Below are 16,602 nucleotides of genomic sequence, written 5' to 3' on the forward strand. Positions count from 1 at the left end.
ATTCAGCAATTTTGATTCATATTATTATTACTTTGTGCAAATGTGTATTTGGAACAAGAAGATGCTTTCTTTTTTTTTTTGCATTCTGTTCTCAGTTAATAAGACAGCAAGAAATGTTAAACATTGTAAAGAACTCGTCATTTATTTGTTTGAGTCCAGATCATACACAATTTAAAGTTTATTGGACTTTTGTATCTTGAAACGCAGCAAAATGATAAAACAAAAGCATTATGAGATCTAAAGATTTATTAGTATAAAAATAAGCATTATAAGTTTCTACTGACTATCCAAAAGACAGAACCACAGAAATCTCTTTCTACAGTCAAAAAGTGGCTATCAATATATATACAAATATATCCACAAAAATGTAAGAAAGTGCAGCATCATTGATAAACAATTTTTCTCTTACTTTAATATCCATCCTGTATCTGTATAATGTTTTACAAAATGAGTCATAGTTAATATTATTAATAGGCTGTTTTATTATATAACCTGTTATGTCTGTTGCAGATTAGAGGGAATCTGTCTCAGAAGTGAGCCTTTACTGAGATCTTGTTCTGGTTCTCAGAGGATCAATTGGATATACAGATGTATGACAAATACACAATAAAACATAAAAAACACCATTGGAAGAGTTTCATTCCAAATCACATATCCAATATTGGAAAAAGTGTAGTACCCGGCATACAAAAATATTTTTGGCATGAAAGTAAGAGACATTAATATCACATTAACAAATTTGTATTGTTCTAGGATCCTTTGTAGTGTTTAATTATTGACTGTTGGATCAAACTCAGATTATTATTGGTAGCTGATTAGTCTGACTAGTTTCACTTCCGTTTGATATAACTTTAACTCCAGTAAGAGTCTGCTTTGTGTTCATCAAACACATGTGAAAAAAAATAATCTAGAAGAAAAAAAAGGTTTCATTTTAAAAGAAAGGCAAAAGACAATCCCTGCAGAACTTGTTTTGGAATGAAACTCTTGATTTCTGAAACTTTATTAAACACAATGCTCCAAACATTCACAACCGACCAGCTGCACTTCCCCATGGAGCTCCTTGATGTCCTCCATGCCAAGCACCACCCCTCTGGGCACCCCTCTTCCTTCTGCCACCCCTTCCACCTCTGCAGGACTCAGCACCCGGCTCCACATCCTGAACCCGGCCACCTGCCCAGCGAAACCCTCCGCGGGGTCGAACCCCCCACCGACAGTGTCCTGCTCCTGCCCCAGCACCACCGACCCTCCACCGGGGATCTCCCAGCCCTTCCTGAAGTTGGAGCCAGAGGAGGCGAGGAGCCGGTCACTGTAGTGCCAGAAACGACCTTGGATGGAGGACCAGAGGACGCAGAGGTGGTGCCAGTGAGCGTCCAGGAGCGACGACGCAGGGAGGCGGCGATATACGGGGTCTCCGATGACAAAGTCCAGGGAGGATGCAGATGTGGTGGAGGAGTTTCTTCCATACAGAACTAACTGGTTGTCGTTGACGTCTGTGGCATAAGAGAGCAGAGTGCCGACATGTGAGGTCTCCACACGGAGCCACAAACAGACAGAAAGTTCCGGAAGGTCGGGGAGAGACCGGAAGAAGGTGACGTAGTTCTCCGCTGAGGCCGAGGGGAAGAACAGCATGGAGTCCACGTTACAGACTGCAGACAGAGGGAGAGAGGAGATACATAAAAACCTTGATGTTAAAATATCGTCCCTGAGTTTATTGAGTTACAGTTTAAGGCTTTGCAAATCATTCCCCTTAACACACTCATACACAATTTATTTTAACGACAGGCCCCTGACAATATGGGAATTATTCAACATAGCTTTTTGAAGACTTATTAAAGGAGCTTTGACTGAACTTCCAAAATTCAAAAAAAATAAATATTTTTTTTCAACATGATAAAAAAAAACATAAAAATGGAAAAGACAAAAATGTCAGACAAAAAAATATAGACACAATTGGTTTAAGTGAAATCCTTCTCTAACTGTTCGGGTATAAAGTTAGTAGCCTACCTCAAGTAACTATCACTTACTGGTTGCTTCTTTCTTGGGAATGGGTCGTGTAGGGATTTTTTGCCTCACAGGAAGATGGAGGAAGTTGTGGATCACTGAAGACTCTACCTTTGTGTCACTTTCCTCCTCCTCTCCTCCATCCCAGACGCTCAACCGGGGCTGATCAGACTCAGACTGGGGCTGAGGTAGACCATCAAGGACCTGGACCCTTGGAGACCCCTGACTGGTCCGGCTCTGTCTGTCTTTTGTGGGTTCAGGATACGTTTGAGAATGAGGCAGGGGTTGGGACCGATAGGGATGACTTGGGTTGTGTGACTCGGGATGACGGTTCAACCGAGGCCGGGATTTTTGCTGGACCCGTGCATGAAGATACGGGACAGTCTGACTCAACTGGATCTGCTCCTGCTGGATCGAGTACGGCTTTGTCTGGGCCCGGATCTGGATCTGTGACTGGGGACCATAAGGGTCAGGCTGGGGCAGGTAATCTGTGGACCGGGGTTCAAGATTTGAGTACTGGACTTGAATCTGAGGATGAGATACTGGTTGAGGTCTTGACTTCCGGGTCTTTGACTGTTTAGGCTGGTTCGATCCTGCCTGGTTCTGAAGAGGCTTTAGGTGCGTTGTGGACTGTGATTGATCATCAGTCTGTGAATAGCTGAAACCTTCTGATCTGGGTTGGGTCTCCAGGATCCTTCCAGACCTCCCTCCTCTGGGTGTCTGGCTCTGAGGTGTGACGCCGGAGTCCAGAGACTCTCCCGTCCTCCACGTCCCTCTGGTTCTAACTCCTCCGTTCTGCTGGAGCACCTCACCGAGCCGGACATCCAGCCGGGTCACACGCAGGGCCTGGTTCTTCAGGGATTCCTGCAACCCCTTCAGCCCGATGATCAGCTCATCACGCTGGGCTTGGAGGGCAGCCAGCCGTTCGTCTTGGCTCTGGAGCTCCAGGGTGAGGTTGGAGAAATCCGGACCGGGATCAGGCTTCTGTTTCTGGGCGTGTCGGCGGTTCTCCCTCAGGTTCCTCTCCAACGAAGCCAGACGACCCTCCAACCGTTTATTCTTCTTCTCCAGCTTCCTGCTCCACTCTCTGGGAGAATAATCAACAGGAGAACACTTGAAAATGTATCATGTACGATCAGGCCTGGTTTGTCATTTTGTCTAACTTGATGTATGAAGTTTGTAAATTGTATAGATGTTTAACATCACACAGTATTTATGGAATCATTGAAATAATAAGTTTATGTTATACATTTAAAAAAATTTAACATATGGACACTAATTTTTTTGGACTAATTGATATATTTTTATTCCCCTTCACAGATTTATTTCAAAATATAATGGTAATACACCTATTCTTCTGTATTTTGGTATATATATGGGTCGTATGAAGATATATGGTGATACATTTTATAATTAATGAAAAGCATCGATTATTGATCATTTCTGAAAGTTATTGCATATGCAGTTGTATATGTATATCAACAGGTTGGATCTTCAAATGTGAAAAATGTGCAAAGTTTTGTTTACATAAGAGGAAATTAATCCAGTCAAAGAATATTGTTGCAAAGCTGTTCTGTTTATCATAATTTCTCATTCCCCAAAAAGAACAGTTTTTTAAAAAGGACAAGCCTCTCACTCGATATTTCAAATTTCTTTATTGAATAAATGCTAATGTTCGAGCATGCATTTATATATTTTCTTGTTTGATGGTCTCTTTAAGAAGATGTAATTCCTGTGATTTTATGCACTGAAGCTGGATTTACCTCAAATGTCCTTCTCTTCTCCAAACTGCTCTTTATCTTCCATGATGTTTTTACTTACCAAAAATCCAGTAGGGATTTTTCTGGGATAAATCTCTCGACAGATATATTTACATTTACTTAATAAGTTATTTAATGACCATTTGTACCCGACCTCTGACCTGAGACCTTCTATCTCCTGCGTTGTGCTCAGCTTGAAGTGTTCTAGGTCCTGTGACACGCTGTGCCAGCGGTCACTAAGGGCCTGAACGCGGCTCTCCAGCCCTCCCGAGGTGTTTCTGTTCTGGTTCTGGGCCAACATGTCCAAACGGGCCTGGGTCAGTGCCTGGAACTGCTGGAACTAACAAAGAAAAAATGTGATTTCACAAGTCTTTCTGCAGCTGTTCAAAGTCCGGAAAATACTCAAAACCTCCAGAAAGAAAAAAGAAAACAAACGTACGATGCATTCCTGTGATGACTTCTCCTCTTGAACAATCATTGTTGCAAGAGTTTTTTTACCATTTCAGCTGAGTACCTCAGTACTTTTACAAAATTACTCATATGTTATAAGTAATTTTATTTTTGTGTATATGCTCTACCAAAGTAGAGAGGAGTAGATCTGTCGAGGAGAATGGTTTGAAGTTAAAGCTTGTTGAGTTGTAAAACCTTAATTGTATTCCCTTTAGGCCAATTATTAATCATTATCACAGAAAGTGCATTAAAAACACAATACAAATACAGTTTAGACATTGCTAGGCAATTCATTTCAAGAAATATTATTGTTTTATTTCTTGAAATTGTCTTTACATACCGACGGCAATCAATAAATCAAATTCTGTGACTAAAAGAAAAATATCTGTGGCTGTTGGACTGTAATAAGACCATCAAATAATTTCATGAAATGATTGGATGGATGAAACTTAAGCTCTTTCAACAAAGATTTCAACATAATCACAGGATAACAAACACATGAATGCAATAAAAATGTCCATTAGTTTGATTAAAGTTGGCTACTGTTAATGCACAAACACACAGTCTTTTTTTCAAACCTGCTCGTGTAGTCGTCGTAGTTTCTGGGACACATCGACTCCCTGAACCTTGACAGGCTGAATTTGCAGCAGGAGCAGGATCAGGGACCAGCGGCCGGGCCTGAAGTCGCCCATGGTGCAGTGGAGCTGGGATGGATGCAGCTCGGAGCTTGGGTCCCTGTCTGGATGTCTTGAGGTGAAGAGTATGGGAGATAAAGTTAAATAGCTGAAAAGGGCTGGTCTTGATACACACTGTATACACACAATAAACACATATGCACACACACGTACAATACACAAAAGCACGCCCACCTCGAAGCAGACTTTTCATTTTCCACGGCATCATTGGGGACCTCAGAGGAAATGCAGATGGATAAAACAGGTACTCAGATTATCTCTTCCTCTCTCTCTCTCTCCTACACAAACAAACACAAAGAATAAAAACTTCTCTTTCTACAAACTGATATCCAGTGTTTAATAAGTTGCAGAATAATGGATTACTATACCCAGTTTTTTAATGTTAAAGTGCTGAGGATGATGTTTTTCTCCACCACAACCCCACTTTAAGTTTTCTTAACTGGATCAAGTTTTGATTAAATCATATCCTGTATGAAAAATCATTACTGTTGGGTATCAAACAGCACAAGTAGAAAAAGTGAATACTTTTATTTGTGTGTATGTGCTCATGCATGAGGTGATTATAGAGCAGTAAATCTCATGATGCGTGGGCTGATGGAGAAGCAGGCTGTACTTTGCTCTTGACCCTGACTAAACTAAGATCTGGCTCCTTCATTCTTCTTCTTCTCCTTTTTTCTCCGACTAGCCCAATCCAGGAATTATGCCTTTATCTCTCACTTCCGCTTTCTGTTCATGACCTAGTTGCAACACTTTGGCTTTGTTTGCACTGGACTTTGAGTCCAATAAGCTGATCAATATTTTGTTCAAAAGACAATGTAGATGCACTTGAATCTGCCAACAGCTCATGTTTTTAGTCAGTATTCTGTAAGTTTTTTCATTCCAAAATCGTGTAATTATTCAATAGTTTTCCACTTTCACTGAGTTAAATATTTTAATCAATTTTATTCCTGATCATAACTACAAAATATATATTCATTTAAAGTATTTTAAAAGCTTTAAATGCCAGTTTGTTAAAAAAAAATGCCCGTGATATATTTCTGAAATTCATAACGAATGCTTTAACACAGAAAATATTACTTCAAAATGAAAAATTGAAAAGCCAAAGGGTAAAAGGGACACTTTTAATAAATTATCTTTTATTTAAAAACATTTTTTTTAAAGGGCAGCTTATTAAAAATGTTCAATAATGCACACAAATTCTAGAAAGTCTTTTGAAAGTCCAGTGTAGACGCAGTTTTCACTTTCAGTTTCATGTTGACAACAGGACATGTTAAGCCTCCTTTCTTGCGGTCAGTCAGCCGGGAAAACCTACAACACGCGCAGGTTTATCACTTGAAAAGTGGTAGATACAGATAGATATTACTGTTTGAAACTAAATAGTATTTTTATTTAACCGGCTTGCTTAATTTTTCTAATCACATTTGTTGGGAACTTTGTTTCCACTGTGATATGTTTTTGTCTGGCAGTGTTTTTAAAGAAATACATTTCTTTGGACATTAGTGATATTCATTCCTGTGTGAGGAGAACAAACTGATCCTGAAACAGATTCAGATTCTGTGTGTAACGTCAGTTTCCTGCTGCAGACATGGAAGAAGAGACTCCACTGCTGAGCAAAAGACCAACTTCTACTGAATCAAAGGTTTGAAACATTTCACATATTTTAATAACTCTTAAAAATCTCATCAATAGCCCATAGCTTTACTTTATGATTGATTTAATATGAAAAAAAATCTCACTGTAGTTATTACAGTCTGACTAGTCTCACAATGATATTTGAGACATTTGGATTGACAATTTTAAGTTAGATAGTTCACAAAAATGAAGCCTGAAGAAGCTAAATAGATTTTGTTAAGCCAGCAAGTTAGCATTGCTTTGTTAAGATCTAGTTTGTACAAAATGACTTGTCAATGTAACATTAAGCAATTAGTTAACTTAGTTTTCACCAGTTTCTTCAAAATTACCAAAAAGAAAAGTGAAAAAAAACTGACACAAACAGGACAATAAAGTAACAGTGCAAAAAAAAAAAGTGCTGTTCAAGAGAAGGCAATATGACTAGTGAATAGTTGCCAACTCCTTTAACTCTGGAATATGCATGGTGAGCATTGCAAGTAAGCGCAAAGAAATGTTTACATCAAGAAACTACTATTCCTCTTCTGCTATCTGCGCTATCTATTTTACAATGATACAGTCTCTGCTTCCTGGGTTTAACGCCGACCAAGAAGATAGTGATTGGTTTAAAGAAATACAAAAAAAGCCTGAGCGTTTTTCCCGTTGACTGTATGTGAGAAGTGGACGTTATCGCATACCCTGCTTTAAGGTCTATTTGAGTCTAAATGGACCATAATTCACTAAATGAACATCATATTGAAGAAGACTTGAAACTAGATATTGAGACCATAAAGTCATGTTTACAATGTTTACTGAGGGAATAAATGAAGTGAGAAGTAGAGTCATTTTTCATAGACTTCTATACAATCAGACTTCTTTTTGCAAACAGAGGAGTCGCCTCCTGCTGGTCGTTAGTAAGAATGCAGGTTCAACACACTTCTGCTTGGATTCACTTTTCAGACCCAAAAGGACCTGGTTTTTCCTCTAGCTACCAGAATTATATCGATTGGAGCCAGGCATTTCTTTTCCTTCTGTTAGGAATCTATTCTGACACTCATACATTTATTTTCATTTTAAAGCAAGGCCATTTTAAAGTGAAAACTGTGAGATCCTGAACTTCACTTTAACTTGAACACACTGACACTTTTAGTTTGCCTATATCAGTTCTGAATGATAGTATACAATCTGTATGTATGCAGCTCGTATTCTGAATTTTAGCTTCCACATCCTTCCACCCCAGATCAGTAACTCCAAACTGTTCCTGGCTGTCTTCTCTGCCGTCCTGGGGAACTTCAGCTTCGGTTACTCTCTGGTCTACACTTCCCCGGTGCTGCCGAAGCTGCAGAGCCCCGATGTGGACCCTCGGCTCAGGATGGGCACGGAGCAGGCCGCCTGGTTCGGCTCCATCTACGCGCTGGGTGCAGCAGCCGGCGGCCTCGGGGCCATGCTGCTCAACGACATGATCGGACGCAAGCTGAGCATCATGATGTCAGCAGTGCCGTCGACCTTTGGGTCAGTCACAACACGCTGCCATCAAACTGTGGTGGAAAGTTAATTCACTCAAGTGCTTAAATACAGTTTTGCATGTACATGTCTTTGAGTATTTCAATGTTAAACTACTTTACTTTCTACTTCTACTCTTCCTTTTAACTCCACTTGATTTTATTTAAAGCTACAGTAATTTGTTATTTTGTAGATTAAAATCTCTGCACACCCACTCAGCTGTTTTGATTACTAAAATCATAACAGGGTGGGGTGTCAACAAAACCAACAGAGAGGCGAAGAAGTTGTCAATCAAGTGCAGTTATTTGTACACACCCACACAGCAGGTCAAATTAGGCAACATGATAATACATCATCTGTTTGGCGGCGGCTATAAAATTAGCTTACAACACTAACAATGACTTTATTAAATATTATGCATTATTGTAGTTTAAACTACTAAGCAGTATAATAAGTAGTTAGAATTTGTTCTCGTTCAGCTACGACATCAACATGCTGCTTGTACTGTAAAGCGTCTCTAGGAGCAAATTCAAAATATGTTTCATGAGTACTTGAAGCACTTTTTGTGATAATACTTTGGCAATATTTAGAATGCATGGCTTTTACTTGCAGCAAAGTATTTTACACCATAGTAGTGCTACTTTTACTTAAGTAGCCTAATAAAACTGAATACTTCTTCCACTACTGATATGGCTGATATGATGCATTAAACTTAGGCATTAATCTTATAAAACAAATTTTCCAATGGTGTATTCTTTCTTACTTAATGACATATTATATATTATATTCTAAACCAAAATTCCTATTATTTTTCGAATGTTTTATGGAAAACTGTGATCTGAAATCATACTTTTGCCTGCTTTTAAATGTCAATTCTGTGAGTTGTTGGTTAAATGTACATGTTTGTCGATAAAAGAAAAATGCAGATTGCTTTTATCCCTGTGTATGACACTTTATAATAATGTCCAACCGAGAAAAAACTAAGAGAAACAACTTTAACACTGTGGGACAAGAACCCTTTTTAGCAAAAGGAGATATTCATTAATGGTACCTTAGTGCATAACTTTCCAGCACATCCGGTAAAAATGCTGTTACATTAATAGATGTATATGGTGTCTGTTTGTTTTAAAAACTCCCATCTGTATATATGTGTGTCTTAGATACATGCTGATGGGAGGGGCTGTCGACGTACAGATGCTTCTTGTGGGCCGTTTCTTCACAGGCGTTGCCGCGGGGATGAGCTCAGCATCCATTCCTGTAGGTTACCGTGGTTACAGACTTTTTTTTTACCTATCTATGAAACTTTTTTTGGGCCCAATTACACTTTTATTAATCAGAGTTTGATACGACTAACAATTATGTAAATTGTTATGATGTTTGTTCGACTGTTTTTTCATAATGCATCTGTTCATTTCACTGTTTGTGTGTTTATGTCACAGGTTTACATCTCAGAGATCTCCCACAAAGCAGTGAGAGGAGCTCTGGGCTCCTGCCCTCAGATCACTGCTGTGTTTGGGGCGCTGGCTCTCTACACCATGGGTAGGATAATACAAGACATGTATTTAAACATTTAGCTGAAACTTTTTATCCAGCACTCTTACAGTCCTTGAAAATACAGTGTAATGTTCTGTAGCCATGCACCTTGCATTGCTTGGCATCTGCTGGTTTGGTATTTTTGCTATTCTGGTTGCTTAATGCAGATAACACCTGAGGTGTGTTGTGGTATTTAAAGTGATGCATGCAAACGTTCAGCTGTCTTCAACTTCAACCGCACACATTTCCTGTTTTGCCTTCTCAACAATCATAAAGGCAACAATCTATCATAGCAGAGGCACAGCTGACAGCAGCCTCAATAGACCACAATGTACGCGTTCTATTGTAATCTGAACATCACGTATGACGTCGTCCAGGTCTGGTGGTGCCGTGGCGGTGGCTGGCTGTGGCGGGGGAGGTGCCGGCTGTGCTGATGGTTGTGCTGCTGGTGTTCATGCCCAGCTCCCCTAGGAGGCTTCTCGCTCTGGGCCGGAAGCAGCAGGCTGAGAAGGCCCTCCGCTGGCTGAGGGGGAAACACTACGACATAAACGTGGAGCTCAGTGCCATACAGGTGGGAGACACGAGGTCATAAGGTGCCAACATCAAACTCACACATTGCCTCCAGTGGTGGACATGCTACAAAATTTCTAATTATTCCATTGTAGTTTTTTTAAATGTATGTTTATCTATTTTTCTCCCAATGCAGCACAGCATCAACACTCAGGATAAAGTCACATGGTCGCAGCTGGCCACACCCATCTACTACAAACCAATCCTCATCTCAATGGTGATGCGTATTCTGCAGCAGATGACGGGCATCACGCCCATCCTGATCTACATGGAGACCATCTTCTCCCAGAGCAACGTCTCCCTGCCGCCCGGGTTGGACATCTATTCTATTTATCTAATATCAATCTATTTAGTAATCTTCTCTTTTTATATTTTATTTTCATTTATCATTTAAATGTTTCTGTTTGCAGTGATTGTCTGTTAAATTAAATACCAGGATGCTCCATAATAATCCCTCTCCTTGTTCTTGTGTCTCTCAGGTATGACGCTGCCATTGTGGGCGTGGTCCGCCTCTTATCCGTTGCTGTGGCAGCCAGTTTAATGGACAAAGTGGGACGCAAAGCCCTGCTGTACACGTCCAGTCTGCTGATGTTCCTGTCCACTCTGACTCTGACCATGATCTCCCACACCACAGCTTGCCCTCCAGGCCCCGCCCCTCCTAATCTCACCATGAGTTTGGACTACAGTTCCCATAATGCCACTGGAAACGCTTTCAATGCCGGCCCCCAAAATGCAGCAGGCCTCATCCCTCTCATCAGCACCATAGTGTATATATTTGGTGAGTGTTATGTTGTTATGTTGAAAATCCACACTTCACCTGAACTGATGGACTGGCATGAAACTTGTTTTAAATATTTAATACTCCAAGAGGATTATTTTTTATCTCTTGCCACCATCAGGTCAAAGTTTCTTTGGTTTATGACCTGCAAAACTATGACATTCTAAACAGTCTCAGCAAACTTTTATAACCAGTCAGGCATGTGTTTATTCAAGAAAGCACGTGCTGTTTGTTATTAGCTTTTGTATTGTTCAGACAAGTTAAGACCTGTCATGTCCTCAAGTCATTTTGTTCTTTGTTCTCAAAGCAACACCCATCTATTCATACAAATAAAAACTTGCTTCTCGGGGCATTCAGTTAAATTGGTTTCAATTGTGCTCACGCCTTACTTAATTGGGAAAACGTTTAAAACGTAACATCATGGTCAGGTGAGGCTACTTAGATTCCTGCGTGTTTTAGTGCCTTTTCTTCTATTTTTAGCCAATTAAGCCGAGAGAGTCTGACAAACGTCTCAACACAGAGCATGTTGTGACTTTAACAATGACTTTCTGTGCTTTTGTTCTACAATGACATCATCGCCTGCTCTCATTTGACCTGAACAGTTTGTCACCACATTGTTGCTTGTCTCCTAGGATACGCCATGGGATGGGGCCCAATCACATGGCTGCTGATGTCAGAGGTGTTGCCGCTGGTTGCCAGGGGCGTGGCCTCAGGCCTGTGTGTGACTGTCAGCTGGCTGACCGCCTTCACGCTAACGCACACCTTCACTCACTTAGTGGACAGCTACGGCCTGTACGTGCCCTACCTGTGTTTCTCGGTGGTGTGTGTGCTCTGTCTGCTGTTCAACGCGGTGTGCATCCCGGAGACTCGCGGCCGCTCACTGGAAGAGATAGAGAACTATTTCAGGACGGGGCGAACGTTCACCATCACCAGGAGTCAGTCCATCCTACAGTCAAACTGAAGCCTAAAGATCTCTTTGATCAAAAAGGATTTATTCCCACGAAATACCTCTGAAACAAGTCTACTGCACAGTGTTTTTTTTTATTTTTTATTAATATGTAATAATCACTAATATGGTCTAAGGAGAGAGGGTTTATGTTGTAGAGCCTTCTAAGAAAAGGACTACTAGAATACTGACTTACTCACGGAAGGACCACTGATTGTAAAAAGCAATTAACATTAGGTCAAGAAGTAGGTAATGATCATATCACATTAATAAAGCAGCAAACAACTATTTGTATATAAAGATATAATGGAGTTAAGTCAACCTGAGTAGAGAAGGATACAATACTAACACACTGTGTACCAACAGGAGAATATTGTCCTGTACTATAAACTATCACACAGTCTCTCTTTGTGTCAGGTTGCTTATTGGATTAATTCCCTTTAAAACATCTGCTAGAAAATACACAATACATACAATATATAAAGCAAATAAACAATACATTAACTTTAAATGTGTATTAATTATATGAGCAAGCAGATAGCTGTCTAGGAAAAAAAAAACTGGTTCATCATGTTCTTTGTGCCTAAAAAAAAAAGAACAGGACAGGAAGTGATGTTCCCGGGACACACTGGTGGCGGAGCAGGCCAGGTCACATGCCAGGTCACATGCCACAGCGTTCTCTCATTGAGGCAGGTTGGAGTCTGACTCACAGCCTCCTCATCCTCCTGGATCTCTGCTAACAGCACTCGTCTTCATGTCCCTAAATCACAGCAGTTACATTTCTGTCACAGCATCGAATTAGACACAGTAATATACAAATACAAGTGCATAATATACCAATTTAAAGAAGTGAGTGTGAACAATGATGCAATACTTTTTGTACCAAAAATACCAAAAGAGTTTATAAATCAGTATGTGATCCTGTAGGTATGTCTGTATGGTTAAAGTAGTGGTTAGTAGTAGTAAAATAGTAGTATAGTAGTATAGTATTTAAAGTGAAGTAGTATATAATAGTAGTATAAAAGGTATAAAGTATAAAAGTATAAAAAAATCTAAACAGAAAAATAAGTATCTTTATTTACTATTCAATAATGTATAGTGAAAAATGTACACTACAGTAGAAATATAATAAAAAGTTAGAAGTACTGATGGAAAATATAAATAAACACCATCAGAATTGTACAACTCTTTAACACAGTCTGAAGAAACTTCAAGTAAGACTGTGTACTATCACATAATTATTAGATACCTCCGTCCAGGTTCTCGAAAGTACTATCTACTAACAGAGGGTAGACAAAATAACAGGAACACCTGTTCCCATAATACTACTTCTATGTAGTCTGTACACTGTTTGATTGACACGGTGAGTTTTATCAAAGAAAGGAGGAAACAACACAGGTTTCTGTGTGTGTGTGTGTGTGTGTGTGTGTGTGTGTGTGTGTGTGTGTGTGTGTGTGTGTGTGTGTGTAACTATGATCTCTTCAGCCACACCTTAATAGAACAGTGTGTTCACTTTTGAAAGGCAACAGAAAAGCTTCAGTACAGCATCAGTGGAGGAATGTTTAGTTTGTAAAACCACTGTTCTCTTACACAGTGGGCTACATACAATTGAATAAAGCCTGTTTAATGTATTAAATAGAGCAGAAAAGTTTTTTTTCAGTGTGAAACAATAGTTAAAGGGATGTGACATTTCAATAAATACTGAACTTTGATGGGTGTTCTGTTGCTAGTAGCAACCGCTACACCATCACCTCTGTGTCCAGACAAATATGGAATATTGACAACATCATTTATTTACTCACAAAATGTCAAAAAGTTAGTTCTTCTAACATCAGTTTCCTGAAGAGATGCAATTTTCTTGGCCGATTCCGATTTCCAATTTTTATAAAGTCTTATTTTCTTGGCCGATTCCGACTGGACCAAAGCAATTGCAAACCGTCTATTCTAAATGTTATCTTTTTACTTTGTTATAGTCATCTATACTGATTATTTTTTTAAAAAGTACAATAAAATGTTTAGAAAACTTATTTTAGTAAATCAAAAAAATAATTGGAATTAGTAGTTTTAATTATACATTTAAGTTATCGTTAGTGCTAGGAAGTTAGACATTTACCTCTGGGAATATATATATTTTTATTGCTGTTAAAACATCTCCTTCAAACATCAGTTTCTCACCACAAACTGAAATTTACAAGATAGAATTTAAACACATCAATTTTTAGACTCTTTGTTAAGTCTGACCATAAAACAGTCTCTTTACATTTGTCTCTTGTATATAATTACTAGATTACAACAAAACCAAAAAAATAAACCTCCTGTGAGACAGTACATTCTCTCTTTTTGACACTCTGCTGAGCTTCTCCTTAACATTGAGTAACATTTATGACCTCATTAGACAGGAAACATTCCTGGAATAATTGCTTAGAATAATATTTTAAAGTAATCAGAAACACATATAACCTGCTGCTGAAAGGTATGTTGCATTGGTAGGTATGCAGCTCTCAGGTTGTGTTAAGCCTGTGGGTGTTTGTGTCACACTGACATCAAACATGAATCGTATTTGTACTTTTTCCTTGAAATCACATTTTTATTATATTTTGTGAAACTGCACAACAGGTCAGAGGAATAACAGAACAAGCAGAGTAACTAAATATACTTTGCAGTGTGATTTCATCTGGAAAGACTTTCAAAATAATATATAAAGTCTTTATTGCGAATATATATACATATATATTTTTGAGAAAGGGTTTCAGATATCTGGTTCACATAAAACTGAGCGCATTATTAACTTTATTGTTAAACACAACTCATATATTCAAAATAAACAGGAGTTTAACTTTGATGTTGTTCTCCACGTCAAAGAGTAAGACAGGTGTGTAGATAGACGGACAGATCGGATAAGAAGAAAGACAAAATAACAAGATAAGCATAGAGGTAGAAAGAGAAACAGGTAGATTGAAACATCAGTGACCCTCTCACAGCTGTTCACTCAGTGTCTTTATACCGGCTGAGTCAGAGGCTATTTTTCTATTTCTGATTAAACCCTCCTCCTTCCTTCCTTTCTTCTTTCCCTAATAAATGCTCCCTCCCCTCTCTCCTCCTTCTCTCCTCCTTCTCTCCTCCTTCTCTCCTCCTCCACCTGATCGCTGCTTCAGTTCATTATCTTGTGGCTGCCTTTAAATGTTTCACTGTCAGGAAAGATTATTCATTTAATTATTACTCCACAATATTAAAATTAGCTGACATGAGAGAGTCTTTGCACATTGGTCACACTTGATATACGTTTATGGCATTATTTTACATTCATTTGTAGTTTTGTTTTTACCAAAGATAACATTTTATGAGTACTAATGTTTTCTTAGTAAACTAAGATCTCTTTAGATGATTAGTCGTTTCTTATGCTTTATTTAAAGCCAACTTATTTCCAGTAAACTTCTGAGCACAACTCTGGTAAACACAATAATCAAAGAGATGCTTTTTCGATAGTCGACTAACACTCAGTAAGAGTACAGCCTTATAAAACAGGTACCTCAAATAGAGCAATCTGATGGGTTTATAGCTGTGAAATAATGACCACAAAAGTTAGACTTATGAGTTGTCGTGGTTGCTTAGCAACAGGGTCTCTGGGGGATCACTTCCCCTAACCAAGGGAAAAGGTTGTAACAGAGTAAGGTGCTAAAAAGCGTTACAAAATGGAAACATTTATGTTTAACTTCTCTGGAGGAGTGTATTGAGCAGAGCCAATCTCAAGAGAAATAATCCAACCTGCTAAACGACATGCAGCTATACATAAAGCGGAGGCTCTATGTTGCCCAAAATATACAAGCAAGCAGGAACACAGCAGGAATACACTAATCACAGCCTCCGCAGCACCACGATTCAGAAAAGTTCGGAATTCAGAGGGTGGGACAACATCCTCGCCACGCCAAAGAAACACACCTCCACCTAACAAAAAGAGGCAAACCTAGAACAAGCATCTAACAAAGTCATCCTACTGGCACTAGGCCGTTTCTCATTGGTTGTACAATAAATGGCATCATACAAATAACATAATTAGAGAACCTAATAATAGAAATGAATATAACGCTAGCCTGTGTTCCATTGCAACCGCTGTTCCATAGCAACCGTCTCAGTATGTGCAGCCAGCCCAAGAAGGCCTACTTAATTTTGGAACATTGTTGGTTTTATTTATTTATAAAACTATTTAGATTGTGTCTATAAAATGTAATATTGCTATACTTGATGATGATTAAAGCCAGCCCTTCAGAATTCAAAAACAGCAAAACAAGCACCTCATGTGTTGATATTTTGGGTAAATTTCTTAACCATCAACGAATTCAGAAATCTGCTGATACATTTCAGCCTGTATCAGAGACTGTCTATGACAGCAGTGAGCTCTTTATATGAAGGACACATCATGTGATCACCAATCAACAGTAAACAATTTTACCTGCATATCTGCGAGAAAATCCTCAAATGACCACCGAACTAAAATAATAAATAAAAGACAAGAAATTACAAAATAATACATGTCATATAAAAAAAACTTATTTCTGTTTGCTTCCCTCTTTTATATTTGACCTCTCTCCTGCCTTTTGACTCTGTTTTTGGGGAAATACAAACTCAGCACTCAGTAAACAGGTGTGCTATTAACCTCTAATATTATGCAGATGATACGCAACTATTCTGCTTAAGTATGCCAAAATTATAATTTTGTTCAATATAGTTTAACAAATGATTTTGGCATCAGAATTTTTT

At 38.9% G+C, this 16,602-nt stretch overlaps 2 protein-coding genes across 2 annotated transcripts; one reads left to right on the forward strand and one right to left on the reverse strand.

Annotated features, from left to right (window-relative positions):
* Positions 1 to 210: 210 nt before the first annotated feature.
* LOC129098261 (pentraxin-4) lies at positions 211 to 5,640 on the reverse strand. The gene is made up of 5 exons (XM_054607245.1): positions 5,624 to 5,640; positions 4,790 to 4,958; positions 3,923 to 4,101; positions 2,025 to 3,088; positions 211 to 1,646 (listed from the first exon to the last, which is right to left on the reverse strand). Exons 1-5 carry the CDS (start codon positions 5,638 to 5,640, stop codon positions 1,003 to 1,005), a joined length of 2,073 nt encoding a protein of 690 aa, XP_054463220.1. The 3' UTR covers positions 211 to 1,002.
* Positions 5,641 to 6,191: 551 nt separating this feature from the next.
* slc2a6 (solute carrier family 2 member 6) lies at positions 6,192 to 13,527 on the forward strand. Its single transcript, XM_054607546.1, has 8 exons — positions 6,192 to 6,545; positions 7,755 to 8,026; positions 9,178 to 9,274; positions 9,457 to 9,556; positions 9,928 to 10,121; positions 10,257 to 10,432; positions 10,600 to 10,898; positions 11,531 to 13,527. The coding sequence occupies exons 1-8, from the start codon at positions 6,492 to 6,494 to the stop codon at positions 11,857 to 11,859; spliced, it is 1,521 nt and encodes a 506-aa protein (XP_054463521.1). The 5' UTR covers positions 6,192 to 6,491; the 3' UTR covers positions 11,860 to 13,527.
* Positions 13,528 to 16,602: the final 3,075 nt, after the last annotated feature.

Source organism: Anoplopoma fimbria, chromosome 11 (genome assembly GCF_027596085.1).
Source record: "Anoplopoma fimbria isolate UVic2021 breed Golden Eagle Sablefish chromosome 11, Afim_UVic_2022, whole genome shotgun sequence".
Taxonomy (NCBI): domain Eukaryota; kingdom Metazoa; phylum Chordata; class Actinopteri; order Perciformes; family Anoplopomatidae; genus Anoplopoma; species Anoplopoma fimbria.

What these genes read in the sequence shown, in the direction of transcription:
- slc2a6 (XM_054607546.1), top strand. Translation starts at nt 6,492, where the DNA reads ATGGAAGAAGAGACTCCACTGCTGAGCAAAAGACCAACTTCTACTGAA. An exon ending in GCTGGCTCTCTACACCATGG is followed by an intron (nt 9,557 to 9,927) that starts GTAGGATAATAC and finishes GACGTCGTCCAG; the next exon opens with GTCTGGTGGTGCCGTGGCGG. An exon ending in AACGTCTCCCTGCCGCCCGG is followed by an intron (nt 10,433 to 10,599) that starts GTTGGACATCTA and finishes TGTGTCTCTCAG; the next exon opens with GTATGACGCTGCCATTGTGG.
- LOC129098261 (XM_054607245.1), bottom strand. An exon ending in TACGACGACTACACGAGCAG is followed by an intron (nt 4,102 to 4,789) that starts GTTTGAAAAAAA and finishes TTTCTTTGTTAG; the next exon opens with TTCCAGCAGTTCCAGGCACT. An exon ending in TCCCAAGAAAGAAGCAACCA is followed by an intron (nt 1,647 to 2,024) that starts GTAAGTGATAGT and finishes CTCTGTCTGCAG; the next exon opens with TCTGTAACGTGGACTCCATG.